Source organism: Clarias gariepinus, chromosome 10, assembly GCF_024256425.1.
Source record: "Clarias gariepinus isolate MV-2021 ecotype Netherlands chromosome 10, CGAR_prim_01v2, whole genome shotgun sequence".
Taxonomy (NCBI): Eukaryota; Metazoa; Chordata; class Actinopteri; order Siluriformes; family Clariidae; genus Clarias; species Clarias gariepinus.
In genome coordinates, this window is record NC_071109.1 from 18,333,028 (window position 1) to 18,348,891 (window position 15,864).

Sequence of the window (15,864 nt, forward strand, 5' to 3'; positions counted from 1 at the left end):
CATCCTACTGTAATGATTCACCTTAAAAATGACCCTTTTTTAATTAATTCAGACACCATTTTACACAGAGACCCAACTAAGAATTAATATTACCCAGGTATTATTTACAGGTTAGATTTTAGGAAGAAAAAAAATTCAAATATTCCATATTGATAGTAGTAATATGGAGCAGTAATACGTTCAACTTTTCCAGAAGCATTTTGAACATTACATTTTTTTAATAACCAGGAAAACACTATATCAATTATTTTTAGTGCGTGAAATGTTGACTCATTTACTGCAAACATGCAGCACATTTCTCTGAAAATTTCAGAAAATTATCATGGCAGCCTGTCGCTATGGACCGATGTAAAAAAAACAAAAGATTTCCATTTCATTACTAAGTTGGCACCACATTCCTGAAAATGTTTGCAGCCTTTGAGATGGTCAGGCTGTGTGTCATCGGTGAGAGCCCTTCCTCCCACTCCTTGGCCATGGAGACACACTTCCTGACCGGGGTGAGGTGCCGGCAGTCTGTCTGTCACCAGGACAATACCTCTGTGAGCGGGAAAGGAAGGTTCTTTTAACCATCCGAACACTGGCCTTCCTATGGGATCCCAGTGCCTCCGAGCCATGGTACTGGGTGTGTCCAGAGACAGTATCTGACTGTGCCATGGGGGACTATGCGCAATGATTAAAAAAAAAGGCTTAGATGAGCAGTATACTTTATTAACATCCCATTGAATGTCATCTACACAAACAAACAGGGGAAGGATGTTGGACAGGTCATCATACTCAGGCCACAAATTTAGTTGCGAGATCTCTCTATCTCACACACACACACATACATAAACATACTCAATCACACACACACACACACACACACACACACACACACACACACACACACACACACACACAAACAGAGGACCTCTGTTTTAAAACATTTCAAACCATTTTAAAAATTACATGAAGTTTTTAGTGATTATTTAAATTATATTGAATATGTATGTATGTATGTATATATGTAAAATTCACATTTGTTAGAAGAAGCCACCGTTATTGTCAGTGTACAACAAAATTATAAATGTAGGATACATACATGTATAAGCAGTAATGACAAATAACTATTTATATAATATCTTTAATAATTAAAATAAAAAAAGTAATTTAGATTTACAAAAATATGTTTAACTAAGTGGCAGCACGGTGGTGTAGTGGTTAGCACTGTCACCATGCATCTCCAGGGTCCGGGTTTGATTCCTGGCTAGGCTCGATTCCTGTCCCCGCGACCCTGAATATAGGATAAAGCTGTATAGAAGGTAAGTGAGTGTCTAATTAATATAGCTTTCCGTGATGCTATATACTGCACACCTTATCAAATGATTCAGAATTGCAAATAAATTAAAAGTAAATAACTAGTAGATTTACTGTACTTCTGTCTATTCTACATGGCTAAATGTATATATATGCCACCTTTAAACATTCATTCTCAGATTTAGTCTTCCCTTTGATTATATTATATTATATTATATTATATTATATTATATTATATTATATTATATTATATTATATTATATTATATCATATTATATTATATCATATTATATTATATTGGATTATTATTATGAGATTCAACAATATAAAGTTATTTATATATTGTTCAATGAAACTGAAATGCCTGGTTTTAGACCACAATAATTCATTAGTATGATGTAGGGCCTTTTTTTGCGGCCAATAAAGCATCAGTTTGTCTTGGGGATGGCAGATACAAGTCCTGCACAGAAGCCAGAGGGATTTTGAGCCATTCTTCTTGCTAAGTAGTGGCCAGGTCACTATGTGCTGCTGGTGGAGCAAAACGTTTCCTGACTCGCTCCTCCAACACACCCCAAAGTGGCTAAATAATATTTAGATCTGGTGACTGTACAGGCCATGGGAGATGTTCAACAAACCACTCTGTCTTGCTTGGTGCATTATCATCCTGATATACGGCACCGCCTTCAGGATACAATGTTTAAACCTTTGGGTGAACATGTACCTCCAGAATGGTTCGGTAGTAATTGGCAGTGACGCGCCCATCTAGCACAAGTATTGGGCCTAGGGAATGCCATGATATTGCAGCCCAAACCATCACTGATCCACCCCCATGCTTCACTCTGGGCATGCAACAGTCTGGGTGGTACAGTACGCTTCTCTGGGGCTTCTCCACACCATAACTCTCCTGGATGTGGGAAAGACAGTGAAGGTGGACTCATCAGAGAACAATACATGTTTCACATTGTCCACAGCCCAAGATTTTTGCTGCTGGCACCATTAAAACCGACGTTTAGCACTAGCATGAGTGACCAAAGGTTTGGTCACTCAGCAGCCTGTTCATGTACTGTACATTGAGCCTGTGGAGCTCCCGACGAACAGTTTTGGTGGGAACAGGAGAGTTGAGGTGAAAATTTAATTCTGCAGTCGGCAGCTGTGGTGAGTTGTGGCAGCTGTGCACTTTTTTGAACTCTGATATGTCACCCATGATGTTGTGTGCATAGCAATAATTCAAGCAAATCTGTGCTATAACTTTGCTAATTAAACCTTCACACTCTGCTCTTACTGGTGAAATGTTCAATCAATAAAAATAGGCCACCAGGCTGGTCAAATTTAGCCATAAAACTTCCACAATTAAATTGTTTTAGTTTTAGCAGTGCAATATAAACAAAAAGTGACGGTGCAGTAATGTGTTAGCTAATGGTCCATGATCAGCTGTTCAGTGCAGTAAGGAAAAAAGCTATTTTTCAGTCATTTGCCTAATGAAAGCAGAGTGGACAGTCCATAATTAGGGTCAGAGGAATCTTTGATAATAATCTTAGCACTTTTCTGACAGCATTTCTTGTAAATGTCTTTTAAGGTGGGTAGCTGTGTGTCAATGATTCGTTGGCGGGTTTTCCCCACCCTCTAAAGGGCTTTACGGTCCCGAGCAGTGCAATTGCTATACCACACTGAGATGCAGTTTGTAAAAATGTTCTCAATAACATGCTCTCCCTGCTCTCAATGGCAATGTCATCTCAAAGAGCTCTAAATGCTCTTTGCTTTTATAAGTCACTATTTTGGGATGGCCACTAGGTTGTATTTGATTTTGGACATGGCTATATCATGGTATTAAACCACAAGAGCATTAATGACAGCACGCCTTCACAATAGAAGGCCTGGGGCATGTAATTGGTGTTCCGATTAATGCAATACGAAAATGTTCAGGGGTGCAGGTCAGAGCTCTGTGCAGGCCAGTGAAGTTCTTCCACACCAACCTTGACAAACTGTGTCTTTACGGTCAGTGCACATGGGCGTTGTTTTGATTAAACAGGTTTCAGGGCCCTTAGTTCCAGTCAAGGAAAATTGAAATGTTAGAGCATCCAAAGACATCCCATACAATGTGCTTCAAACTTTGTAGCAACAGTCTGTGGAAGGACCATATATGGGTCTTTCTATTTACATTATTCTGCATTTGAAGTAAATCGGTCTCGAGGATCGATTTACTTTTGAGTCTGGTTCCTCTCAGGGTTTCTTCCCCTTCTCATTTCAGTGAGTTTTTCCTACCACCATCACCCACAGCTTGCTCATCAGGGATAAACTGATGACTATAATTTATTCTTTATAACTTCCTTTTTTCATATGTATTTTCATATGTATTTCTGTAAAGCTGATTGGAAACATTGTCCATTGTCCACTGTACAAATAAAACAGAGGAACAATCTCCTCCTGAACGTCAGTAAGACAAAGGAGCTGATAGTGGACTTTAGTACAAAGCAGGTGAGGAACTACCAGACCCCCGTCATCAACAGGAGCCCAGTGGAGAGAGTGGACAGCTTCAGATACCTCGGTGTTCACATCACACAGGACCTGGCATGGTCCTGTCACATCAACACCGTGGTAAAAAAGGCCCGGCAGCGTCTCTACCACCTCAGACGCTTGAGAGACTTTAGACTGCCCTCCAAGGTGCTCAGGAATTTCTACTCCTGCACCATCGAGAGCATCCTGACGGGAAATATCACGACCTGGTTCGGGAACAGCACCATGCAGGACAGACGAGCTCTACAGAGGGTGGTGCGATCAGCTGAGCGCATCATCCGCATCGAGCTCCCTGACCTGCACTCGATCTACAGCAAGCGGTGCTTGACCAAGGCCAGGAAGATCGTGAAGGACCTCAGCCACCCCAATAACGGACTGTTTACTCTGTTGCGGTCTGGGAAGCGATTCCGCTCCTTGAAGGCCAACACAGAGAGACTGAGGAGGAGCTTCTTCCCGCAGGCGATAAGGTCTCTCAACCACAACCACACCACTATGCAGAACTACACAATATTTTCATAATTGGTCAAATCCATCAATCTTCTTACATCCATGAACACTATGGACAATTACACGCTCACCTTCCTTCATATATACACTACATGTCGTACGTTACATCCTGGACCATTGCACAAAGACACTTTAATAACTTTGCACACCTACCTTCACAACTACACTACATTTTACAGTTTTACGTTTACATCCTGGACCAGTGCACAAAGTCACTTTAATAACCTCTGCACTAAGACACTTTGTTCCATGCATATTTGCACACACCGTAAAGTATATTTCAATTTGCACAGTATATTTCTATTTTGTACATCCTATTTCTATTTTTATTTTTAGTTCTATTTTTTCATAGCACATTTCTATTTTTATTTTTAGTTCAATTTTTCCTAGTTTAATTTAATTTTGTAATTTAATTTCTATCGTATTTCTTTTATTCATATTTATTTCTTATTTGTAAAATTTAACTCTCTTTTAGGGTCAATGGCAGTCGTATAATACATTTCACTACATTTCGTACTGTGTATGTTTGTGTATGTGACAAATAAAATTTGAATTTGAATTTGAATTTGAATTTGAATTTGAAAATAAAATCGAATTAAAATGAGTCTGTAAAAAGAATCCCCAGGACTATTAACAAATGTGCATCTAAGTAGAGCCACCCACTTTTTTATTATGTTGTTGTTTATACTCTGTTGCAACAATTGAATACATGTAAATCCTTATTCCAAAGAAAATAGCCTTCAGGATTACTCCCCAGGGCATAAGAGATGTGCTAGAGGATATATGAGCTTGCCAAAACCTATATTCCAAGTAAGAGACAAAACGTAGGCCCTGAAGCTCCACCATCTCTGTAATGGCTATTATTGGAACTGTGATCCAATTCTCACGATCCTTTATCCAGACTCGGCACTTAAGAAGGGGGAGTTGAGTCAAGTCTCACGTCCGCATCCTCACTCAGAGAAAAAAAACAATGAGCTGAATGTAGTCAAGAAGATCAAATGCCTTCACTGTACCTTTATCCAACATTACCGATTGATAATGTAAGTGACTGAAAAAAAATATTCCCCCTGTAGTACAAGTTACTTAAGCAGTAAACAAAGTTTATCATGTAAATCGTGTCAGTGAACAAACTCCTAGCGCTAAACCCAGCTGTATGGTTCCATAAAATTCCAATCTGTAAATTTACAGTGACTTAACAATGATTATATACAATACATATATTTAGATCTTGGTATTACAAGGTTCAGATTCTTCTATTTTTAGTATATTAAGCTATAATCCAATTATTTTTACTCTAAATAATTGGTCGTTAGACTTTCAAACTGCTTTTTACATCTCTAAGCAATTACTTGATGCAATGTAAAAAATTAATGTCATAGCTAAATTATCCCTATTTGTTTTAAAGCAACATACATATTAAAATACATATTTATTCATAGATGCTTTCATTTACTGTTATTAACCTAAAAATGCTAACTTAATTAACTTAAACATTTATTTCAGAATTAATGTATACTAAGGCAGGTATAAGCTTGTAATGAAATATAAACGTCTTAATATATTCTTGATAACAGTAAAGCATGAAACGTGAACTAATGACTAGGCAAAAAAGATTAAGAAGATTTTTTTTAAAGATTAGCATATATATCCTTTATCAAATATGATTTATATGACTTATAAATTATATGTAGAGACTGGTACAATTATTGGCCCAATTAAGTGATTTTAGGCAGGACAGCCAAAGCTAGTATGTATGATAACTTTCTTGTTTTTACAAAGCTATAATTCTGTTGCATTTTGATATAAAAAAAAAGAAACGTCCTCTGACTGTTTTTACTTTCAGTAAACTTAATGTGTAAATATTTGTATGAACACTAAAAGAGTCAACACCATAAGACATAAACTAAAAATGTTTCACAATGTGTCCCTGAATGAAGGGAGGCTCGAAATCAAAAGTACCAGTCAGTATCTGGTGTGGCCACCAGCTGCTTGAAGTACTGCAGTGCATCTCCTCCTCATGGACTGCCTATTGCGGACAGTCTGAGCACTGATGCAGGGATTGTGTGTTCCTGGTGTGACTCGGGCAGTTGTTGTGGCCATCCTGTACCTGTCACGCAGGTGTGATATTCGGATGTACCGATCCTGTGCAGGTGTTGTTACACGTGATCTTCCACTGCGAGGATGATCAGCTGTTCTTCCTGTCTCCCTGTAGCGCTGTCTTAGGCGTCTCACAGTGCGGACATGGCAATTTATTGCCCTAGCCACATCAGCCTCCCTGCAGCATGCCTAATGCACGTTCACGCAGATGAGCAGGGACCCTGGGCATCTTTCTTTGGGTGTTTTTCACAGTCGGTAGACAAGTCTCTTTAGTGTCCTGCGTTTTTAGAACTGTGACCTTAAATGCCTACTTTCTGTAAGCTGTTAAGGTCTTAACGACCATTTCACAGGTGCATGTTAATTAATTGATTATGGTTAATTGAACATGCATGGAAAACATTGTTTAAACCCTTTACAATGAAGATCTGTAAAGTTATTTGGATTTTCACAACATTATTGTTGATATACACAGTCCTGAGAAAGGGACATTTCTTTTTTGCTGATATAATATATATATTATGTATATTAATATAAAATAATGTTAGTGATAAAATATATGAAATTTGCTCATGGTGAAATATCATGCTGGAATGTCTTCCTTCCCAAATCTGAGTCACTTATAGATCGGAAGCATAAAAAAAAACTTAAAGCCATTGGGGATTATGGTCATTGATGAGAGGAAGCAGGACAACTTCGTCACATTTGGTTTTGCCAGTGAATTCTAAACATAATGCAATATACAGAAATAGGCTAGTGTAGAAAAGAAGTATTTTTGGCATGAAAAAAAGCATTGGAAATCTGCCCTTTGAATGAATGAAACTGTCTTCATAAAAGGTCCATATTATGGAGCCAGAACAGTAAGGAATCTCAGTTCATCCTAATCCTAGTTTTATGCTTAAAAACCTCCACAATTAAATTTAAGTGATAAACAAATAAAAGTCATAAAATATGACAACAATGAACAATGCAGGTGAGCTTAAGCTGGAAAGACAGGAAAATGTATGCAAAAGATTCCTAGCACATAGCATACATGCTGTTATGAAGTGTGCTGATTAACTAAAAATCGAATGAAAAACTGGCGTGTAAAAACTGTATTTAACTAGCTATTTCAAGGAGCCATTACCAGAATCATCTCCAGACCTAAATCAAATAAAATAACTGTTGGACAATGGTAAAGAAGGCAGTAGAAGTCAATAACTTGTCTTCTGTACACAATCTTGAGGAAGCCATAAAGCAGGCATAGATCGAGTAATGCAAATCTCTTTTTGAATATATGCCCAGTCTGTGAATAATTAAGGGCTTTATACTAATTATTGATTGTTGTATACCAATTCTATATTAAAAAATATAGTTTTATTACCTTGATTGTCATTAAAACATGTCTATAAAACATTGATTTTCACTTTTGCCACAATACATTTGGTCATCACTGTAGGCATTGAGTTGTAGGTTGTCTGATGCTTGCTGCAAAATTAAAGAAAGTATAATAAGGGTCAAAGTCAATGAAGCCATATTTATTATACTATATGAGACATAAAAATATTTTAAATATTTCTATGTTGAATAGAGAGTGCTTATGTAAAATTATAACCAGGAAAAAGGAATCAAAACATGTAATATATGTTTTTTGAATTGTTAAAACCTGATGATTAGTATGATCAGCTGATCATGCTTAAACTGTTATATACTGCATTAAAAGCTTTAAAATAAGCAATTATAGATTGCATTAAGAATATTCTTCTTGTGCATACAAAGTGTGATCCTATTCTAGCAGCTGAATTCCAGCAGCATACATCAACCCATCCCCCCCCCCCACCCCCCCGGTAAAATTCTTTCAATTCTCAAAAACTTTGCTCTCTTTCAAATGACCAATAATTTAACTTGTTGTGTGTCCACTGTAACCATTTATCTACTAATTATCTTAAGATAAAGAAAAAGAAATACCACTCTATAATTACATGCATGCTATCTCAAAGTAACTGAATTCACCTTCGTCTTCGAGACAAGAAGTTCACACACAGCCCTTCACAAAAGTTTCCAGATGTTGAGTATATGTGACTGAAGAATGCCTAAAAGTATCAGAAAGGAATGCAATGACTGACTTTTTTGTGATAGTGTGTGAAATTATTCCAGAGAAGGAAACGTTGCAGTGGATAATGATGAATCTTATTTAAATAATTGATTATGCAATAAATCAAATACATGTAACTTACTACATGATTTTCTCACTCAATATGTAAGTAAATACTATTGAGGAAAAAATGTGTTTTTAGGTTTTTAATTCTATATTTCTTTCATTTCTTAGATTCTTTTCATTATCAAAGAGTTTTTAACCCAGGTACACAAATTTCAATAATATACTAAACGTCCATTAAAAAGGCCACGTGCAGATGGAAGGTTTGGAAGAATTTCCTAACAACAGATTGTGTGCGATAAGGTGAGTAATTCTTTAGATTGCACTGCCCCCTTGAGGCTTCTAATATTAGTACAGGTCTAGAAAGCACGTGAAATCGCTAGTGCTGCAACCTAACTTTACAAGCTGCAACACCACTAAACTAGATCACCTCATTAAATATTATTTTTATTGCTTAGAACATATTTTGTTGAGGACCTTTTAAATGTAAATATGTGTAAACAGCTCCAATTGAGGACTTAAAATATGAATAATTAAAGCAGGACATGTCGTGTGCTTCTTATTTAACTAGCATGAATAAAAATTCATGATATGTTAATGCTTAATCTTCGTCGAACTCTTTTTACCGCTATTTTTAGCGATGATTTACAACAGCCTGGAAATAAATTTGGCTAAATCGGTTATCGGTACCTTTGTAAATATCCTATTCGACCAGCAGAGGGCGCCTTCGATCTGATAGAAAGCATTAAGCGTTTAAAGTACAGTACACTAACAACAACAAAACGAGTGGGAAACAGCACCAAAAAAAAATGGGTTGAGTGACCTATAAAAGCGGCTCTCAAACTAAGGTCATAGGACATCCAGGGGTCTATAAAGAATAGATGAAAAAACAACAACACTGTACACATTTTGATAATTTATATGTAGGCCTATATACATACATAACAACAATAGTTAGTTGAAATTCTCAAAATTTTAAATAGAATCGGCAAAAAATGAAAAAAAAAAAGTAAATTATATTGCAGTTAATAAGGTCTCTGGGTACAAAACGTTGAACAGGTTTTATTTAAAAACTTTCTAAACGTGGTTAACATGATTGCAACACTGTAGGTGACTGGGTGGTTACATAGCTACACCTTTGAAGGTGTTGGTAGGCGCACATATAGGCACTGCGATGTGACCCTGGACAATAGGTGGATTATTTGTTGGTATTCTTACTATAATGAACAATTAATTATCATTATATTTTAGTAGAATTACGGCACATTATATTATTATTACGCTCATAACTGTGCCAATTTATTATGTGATAATAAAATGTGGTATATCGCCAGAAAGTAATTTAAAAAATAAAATCACATACGTTGAATGTGTTATCATAATAAATATATATTCGCATTATTAACATATTACATATTAAATATGTATACGAATTAAGTGTTATTTTGAAAAAAAAAAAAAAAGATCATCTTTTTTTTCTTCTTCTTGTGTTGGAATGCAACATAAGCAGCCAAGGAACCTAGCAAATATGTAGATAAAGTCATATTTGTAGCTGATATTTCCTTCATTGTCAGTCAATATTTAAAAGGAACTAAACTAGTTTCCCATTTAACTGGATGTCACATTTGTGTGGCCAAGTGACTGAAGCACCCTCTGCTTCAGATTTAGTGAACAATCTTAAACACAAAAAATATATAAATAATAAATTAATAGTCATTTTTACCTTTAAAATCATTTCACATGCTGGTCTCAGTTATTTTTTACTATTATTATTATTATTATTATTATTAACAGTAATAATAATAATAATTATTATTATTATTTTTATTATTATTATTTTTATTATTATTATTAATAATAATAATAATAATAAATATTAAAGATTTGTCAATCGTAAATAAAAAACAGGTAAATTAATGAACATGAATAAACATAAACCACAATAATTATTTTATTGTTCATTAAAATATAAGTTTTGTTTCTAGATTGCACCTGAAGTGATTAAATCTACATATTAAACATATATAGGCTATGTTAATGTCAATATTCAGTTAATTATTTTACTAATTGATTCGCAGTTTTTATATTATTGCTACACTAAAGTTATGGTTTATGTGTGCTTCCTTGTCCCCTGTGATCTCCTGAGCTGTGCATGCAATCCAGTGAAGAGTAAATTCACTATGTGCAGAATTAATTCATGTAGACATCACAGCTGGTCCTCAACGCCGAAACCAATAGAATAGTTAACAAGTCGTTAAATCTTCCAGCTAGTTGGCGACACGCTCGACCCGGTGTCCCCGCACGAGTGCCGAGTGTAAAAGAGCCCAGGTTCCCACCAGGCCGGAACTAACTGTGAAGTGTGACCTGTTTCAGAGTGTGAAGGTGTGAAGGATGCCGCCAGTGAGAAGCTGACCAGAGACAGAGAAAGAGGAACCAACACGCTTTACACCTCTTTCACTCGAAGATCTTTAACAAATAACGCGCACATTCGAAAGGCGAGAAAGTGGCATGGGTACTATGCAGATGTAACGTTCCCATATCCACAGGTTTTCCTAAATTACATCTATTCATGGACGACCAAAGGTCCTGAAACAAATATACAGTGTACACAAATAAAGGGACACATATTTATTATGACAAAGGAGGATGTGTACTTATTATTATTATTATTATTATTATTATTATTATTATTATTATTTAGAGATAGGGTTAGTGATTATCATTATTGGCTGGTGACTGCTGTAACAATCTAATTAACCTTTTGTTTTAATAAAGTGTTATATCTACGCAACTTTGTGGATCTAAACTTTAAACTGCGATGGTCTGTTTTTTTCCCTGTCCTTTTTAAAATACATACTATAAGATAACATCCATAAAATTGTGCTACAGACTTGTTCTGTTTCAAATTCAAAAGTGCCCCTTCATGCGTGATGTGCGAGGGATTGAGGTGATGCGGAAATCAGGCGCTAGGGGAATATGCGCAGTGGGTTGGCGGGCTTATTGGCCCCTCATTTGAATGCAAATCCAGAGGGTTTGAAGTCTTAGCTGACGTCAGGAAGGCCTTGTTATACCTACATCAGTGGCCACCAGCTTGTCAACAGAATCACATCATGTTTGATTGAAGCACGTCAAGGACTACATCGCATGACCAGTTTGGAAATCTTTTTTTGTGTTCTGGACTACCACATTTCAGAAGAAAATCCCTATTTCTTGCCCTGTAATTTATTTTAAGCCATATCTAGCATGTGCTTTGCTAGTATGTCGTCTTAAAAACAGCTTTTGGGTCTTTTTTTCTTCTTGTGAATCATGTATGTTGGATACCTTTTGGATAAAGGCGAAGGAAACATGTATCACCACCAAGGACCTGTACGGCGATCTGGAATCAACCTTCCGCCACAGAATTTCGTCTCCACTCCACAATACTCTGATTTTGGTGGATACCATCATATGCCCAGCATGGACACACACTCACAGGCCGCAGGACCGTGGGCCGCTCCATACGGCGGTCCGAGAGAGGACTGGGGCGCATATAGCCTTCCGCCTCCCAACACTATAGCAACTCCCATGAGCAACTCATCACCGGGACAAGTCTCATACTGCTCGCCTGATTACAACTCCATGCATAACCCGGGGTCAGCTGTTTTGCCCCCGCCGCCCGACAACATACCCGTGGCCCAAATGTCTCCGGATAAAGAACGGCGCAACTCTTATCAGTGGATGAGCAAAACAGTTCAGTCCTCCTCTACCGGTAGGTTTAGCTTAAATTAAGTCTTAAATTAAGATCTAAATCTTGTTCCGCTGTTTTTTTTCTCTTCAATATCAGTGTGAATCCTACACGTGCCGCCAGTACACATCGTGGGAATACTAGGCTATAATGTGCCATTTGTGCCATAATTGACCACTCATATTTAGATTTAAAATGGAATCTTTCAGTATAATTACCACAAACAGTGAATTATTCGTTAGTATAGCATTAGTTTATATTTATTAGTTTAAGATAATCAGGTTACTATCTTAATCAATTAAAAAATAAGGAGTAGCCTATTAACAAAAATTAACTAGCCAAAAATTGCCTTCCTTATTGAAACTTACACAGAACTCTGAAATTATGCTGAAATTAAATTAATAATTGTTAATGAATGGATAGTTTATATTAGGTCAATGTGGAATTGTTGTTAAATTCATGTCTTAAACAAACAACGTATTATCCGGCTGTATTCATTTTTACACATTTAAAAGAAGCAGCTGTAGGTTACTTGTGGCAGGTGGAAGTGTTGGGATCTGGCGCCAGCTCTACTTGTAATGCTAATGACTCGACTCCCATAAACTAGATGTGAGATTCGCGTTTTCCCCTAATACCTTGTCTCAAGTTTTGAGAGTTATCTGTCATATTCAGGCGGCGGCTTCTTTCAACACGTTTTCACTTTGATATGCAACAACATGACTCCTTCACTCCCTTTTCTTCAAGCGTTGTATTTCAGGAAAAGAAACGCATATTAGAACTACAAAACACTCAGAAACTCATATAAAGCGATTTAAAACATTATTTATTGTTTAAACTGAAGAACACTTAATGCGAAACTAACGAATAGATTAGGATATCCCAGCATAAAGTGAACATTTGGTCATGTCCGGGAATTGGATTTTAAAATAATTAAACTGTGATATTAAGTCTAAAAAGTTTACAATTTCCAAAATTACAGTGATGTCCTGTTAATTTTAATTTGACAATGATGTTCTTATTGATTTTCTTATGTTTCGTCACTGACTGGAATTAGCGTAACGAAACTATTAAACCACTTTTGATCCATTTCTCAAACAACCTCGGGCATAAAAAAGATAATTTCGCAATATTATTATTATTATTATTATTATTATTATTTACCAGAAAAAGAAAACAATTTGTTTATAACTCAAACTAGCATAACCGGCTCCTGGCTCTATGCCAAGCATCATCGGAGGAATCTCATTTGTAAGACATCGTAGCATATCAGTGGAGCTTAGGTCATATCTATGCAACTTTTTCTACTACAGTGTGTTCAAACCTTTTTAGAAGAGATCTTAAGCTTAACTTAAAATGGTTCATTTTTAGTAAAAGCAGATCTTGTGTTTAGGTCTGACTGGGTATTTCCAGAAAAAAATAATTAAGAGAAAGTCCATAATGTTACAATTCGCTATGTTTTATTGCTTTAATTTAAGCGTGGTTAGTATTTACACATTTTTACATTTCCACATCATACATACATAATTGTTGATTGTTATTTGACTTATTTATTTATTTAAACTACAACATTCCTTCATCTGTTTAGGAAAAACACGAACAAAGGAGAAATACCGTGTTGTTTACACGGATCATCAGCGGCTGGAGCTCGAGAAGGAGTTTCACTTTAATCGTTATATTACTATAAGAAGAAAATCGGAGCTGGCGGTGAATCTGGGCCTTTCAGAGAGACAGGTATGACCTGCAATTCAAGCTTAGGCCACAATTACTACATAAACCATTAGGCCTGTTGTAAGAATATACATTTTTTTCCCAGGTAAAAATTTGGTTTCAAAACCGCCGCGCCAAGGAGAGGAAGCTGATCAAGAAGAAGCTGGGGCAGTCCGACGGCAGCAGCGGCTCTGTGCACAGTGACCCGGGCTCGGTGAGTCCGCTGCCTGTTCCCGGTTCTCTCAGTCCTTCGGACGTGCACGGTTCCGTTTATCCGCCTGCAGGATTGAACGCCTTACCGTCTATGAGAAACATTCAGCAAGTTACTGTCACCCAGTAACCTCGAACTCGGAGCATCTTACTCCGAATCATCCGACTTAAAACTGAGCACTCCGACCCGCTGCAAGGACATGACACACAGCGCTCACTGGGACTCACGCGCTCCAGACCACGCGTCCTGGCGCGCGAGCTTGTGGATTATAGTTAAAGAGGAATCGAGTTTTTATTGCATCCAAAGGCTGGAGGCTCTTTAAATATTGTTTTAATAGAATAGTTTTTTTAATAAATAAAAAAACGCACGACAAAATGTTCGTTCGGTACAAAAAAGTAAGATATTCTAATAGTTTTGTTTGTGTTTGATCGATTAAGATATAAATACAATTTTCTGTATGTGGTGAGTGTATGCGTTTTTTGTAAATAAAATATCTCAGACAGAGGCCTATATTGTTTCTTCAGACGTAGATGTTGATCTTCCACCTGTAGGCCTGTTTTCATTATTTTCACATGCGTGGACGAGTTCTGCTACTTTTCAGCATTTCTTACACCAGCACCTTTTCGTTCACATGGGTGAATGCAGATTTCGGATTTATGGGTAGAACGTTTGAGTGTAAATAACGTTCCAAATGTAAATAAATGTTTTTGAAAAAAAAAACATGGCGGGATCATGTCATTATATCCACTAAAACATAAAACACACCTATTTAGATGCCATCATTGTGACCTGTTTGTGATCTAGAAGAGTTTGCCACCTTATAACCAATTGACCTCTGATATTTATTATTTCATAAATTATTCTCTTAAGTAATTTTAGTGCAAATAAGGGTATAAAATGTGAATATCCTAACAAAGATATATACATATGAAATTTACACACAAGCCCCAAAATAAAAATAAAAATAAAAAACACAATTCGTTAGGAGTTAGGGCGCTTATATAACAGATAAACATGCTGCACAAAATACCATATAAACTGTAGCATGGACAAACGTGATTAACTTTGGTGTGAAAAAGGAGGAGCGACTAAAGATTGTTCAGTCTGCTACATTTTAGCTACATATTACACAGGCCAGGCCATGATATGCTGTGTAGCCTTTGATGTAGGGTCTTTTAGCCCAAAGATTATTCCTTCATGGTTAATTATATGGATATAACTAACCAAAGGTGGTTTAGAGTTCCTGGGAAATTTCAGGATAATTTCTGGACTTTTAGGATTACATTAAAAATGTTTATTTAATTTGAATAACTATAAGGAATTCCTGCAAAAACTTGTTTAACTCTTATAAAAAAAATCCCTGAAAGTTACATATTTAATATTAGCTAGTATGTATTAGGTGTGTACCTTAAATTACATAAAAGTTTAGTGTTTATCCAAAATATTTGAATTAGCCTTAGGTTTATTGAACAGTTGTGTGGAAAGTTTCTTTTGCTTTTTTTTCTAAACAATATAATTGATTCTTTAAAGTAGTTTAATTCATCTTTAAAAAGAAAACGAATAAAGACGCAGCATGATTAGCCCCGCCCACGACACTCGCACGTTAAGTCCCGCCCGGACGCCGCCGCGCGTCCTACGTAGCTCCGACGTCACTCGCGCAGTGTCAGAAACGTC

The 15,864-nt window shown here is 36.5% G+C and overlaps 1 protein-coding gene across 1 annotated transcript; it reads left to right on the forward strand.

Moving 5' to 3' along the window:
- Window positions 1-11,854: 11,854 nt before the first annotated feature.
- On the forward strand, window positions 11,855-14,319 carry cdx4 (caudal type homeobox 4). Its single transcript, XM_053506501.1, has 3 exons — window positions 11,855-12,296; window positions 13,858-14,003; window positions 14,086-14,319. The coding sequence occupies exons 1-3, from the start codon at window positions 11,855-11,857 to the stop codon at window positions 14,317-14,319; spliced, it is 822 nt and encodes a 273-aa protein (XP_053362476.1).
- Window positions 14,320-15,864: the final 1,545 nt, after the last annotated feature.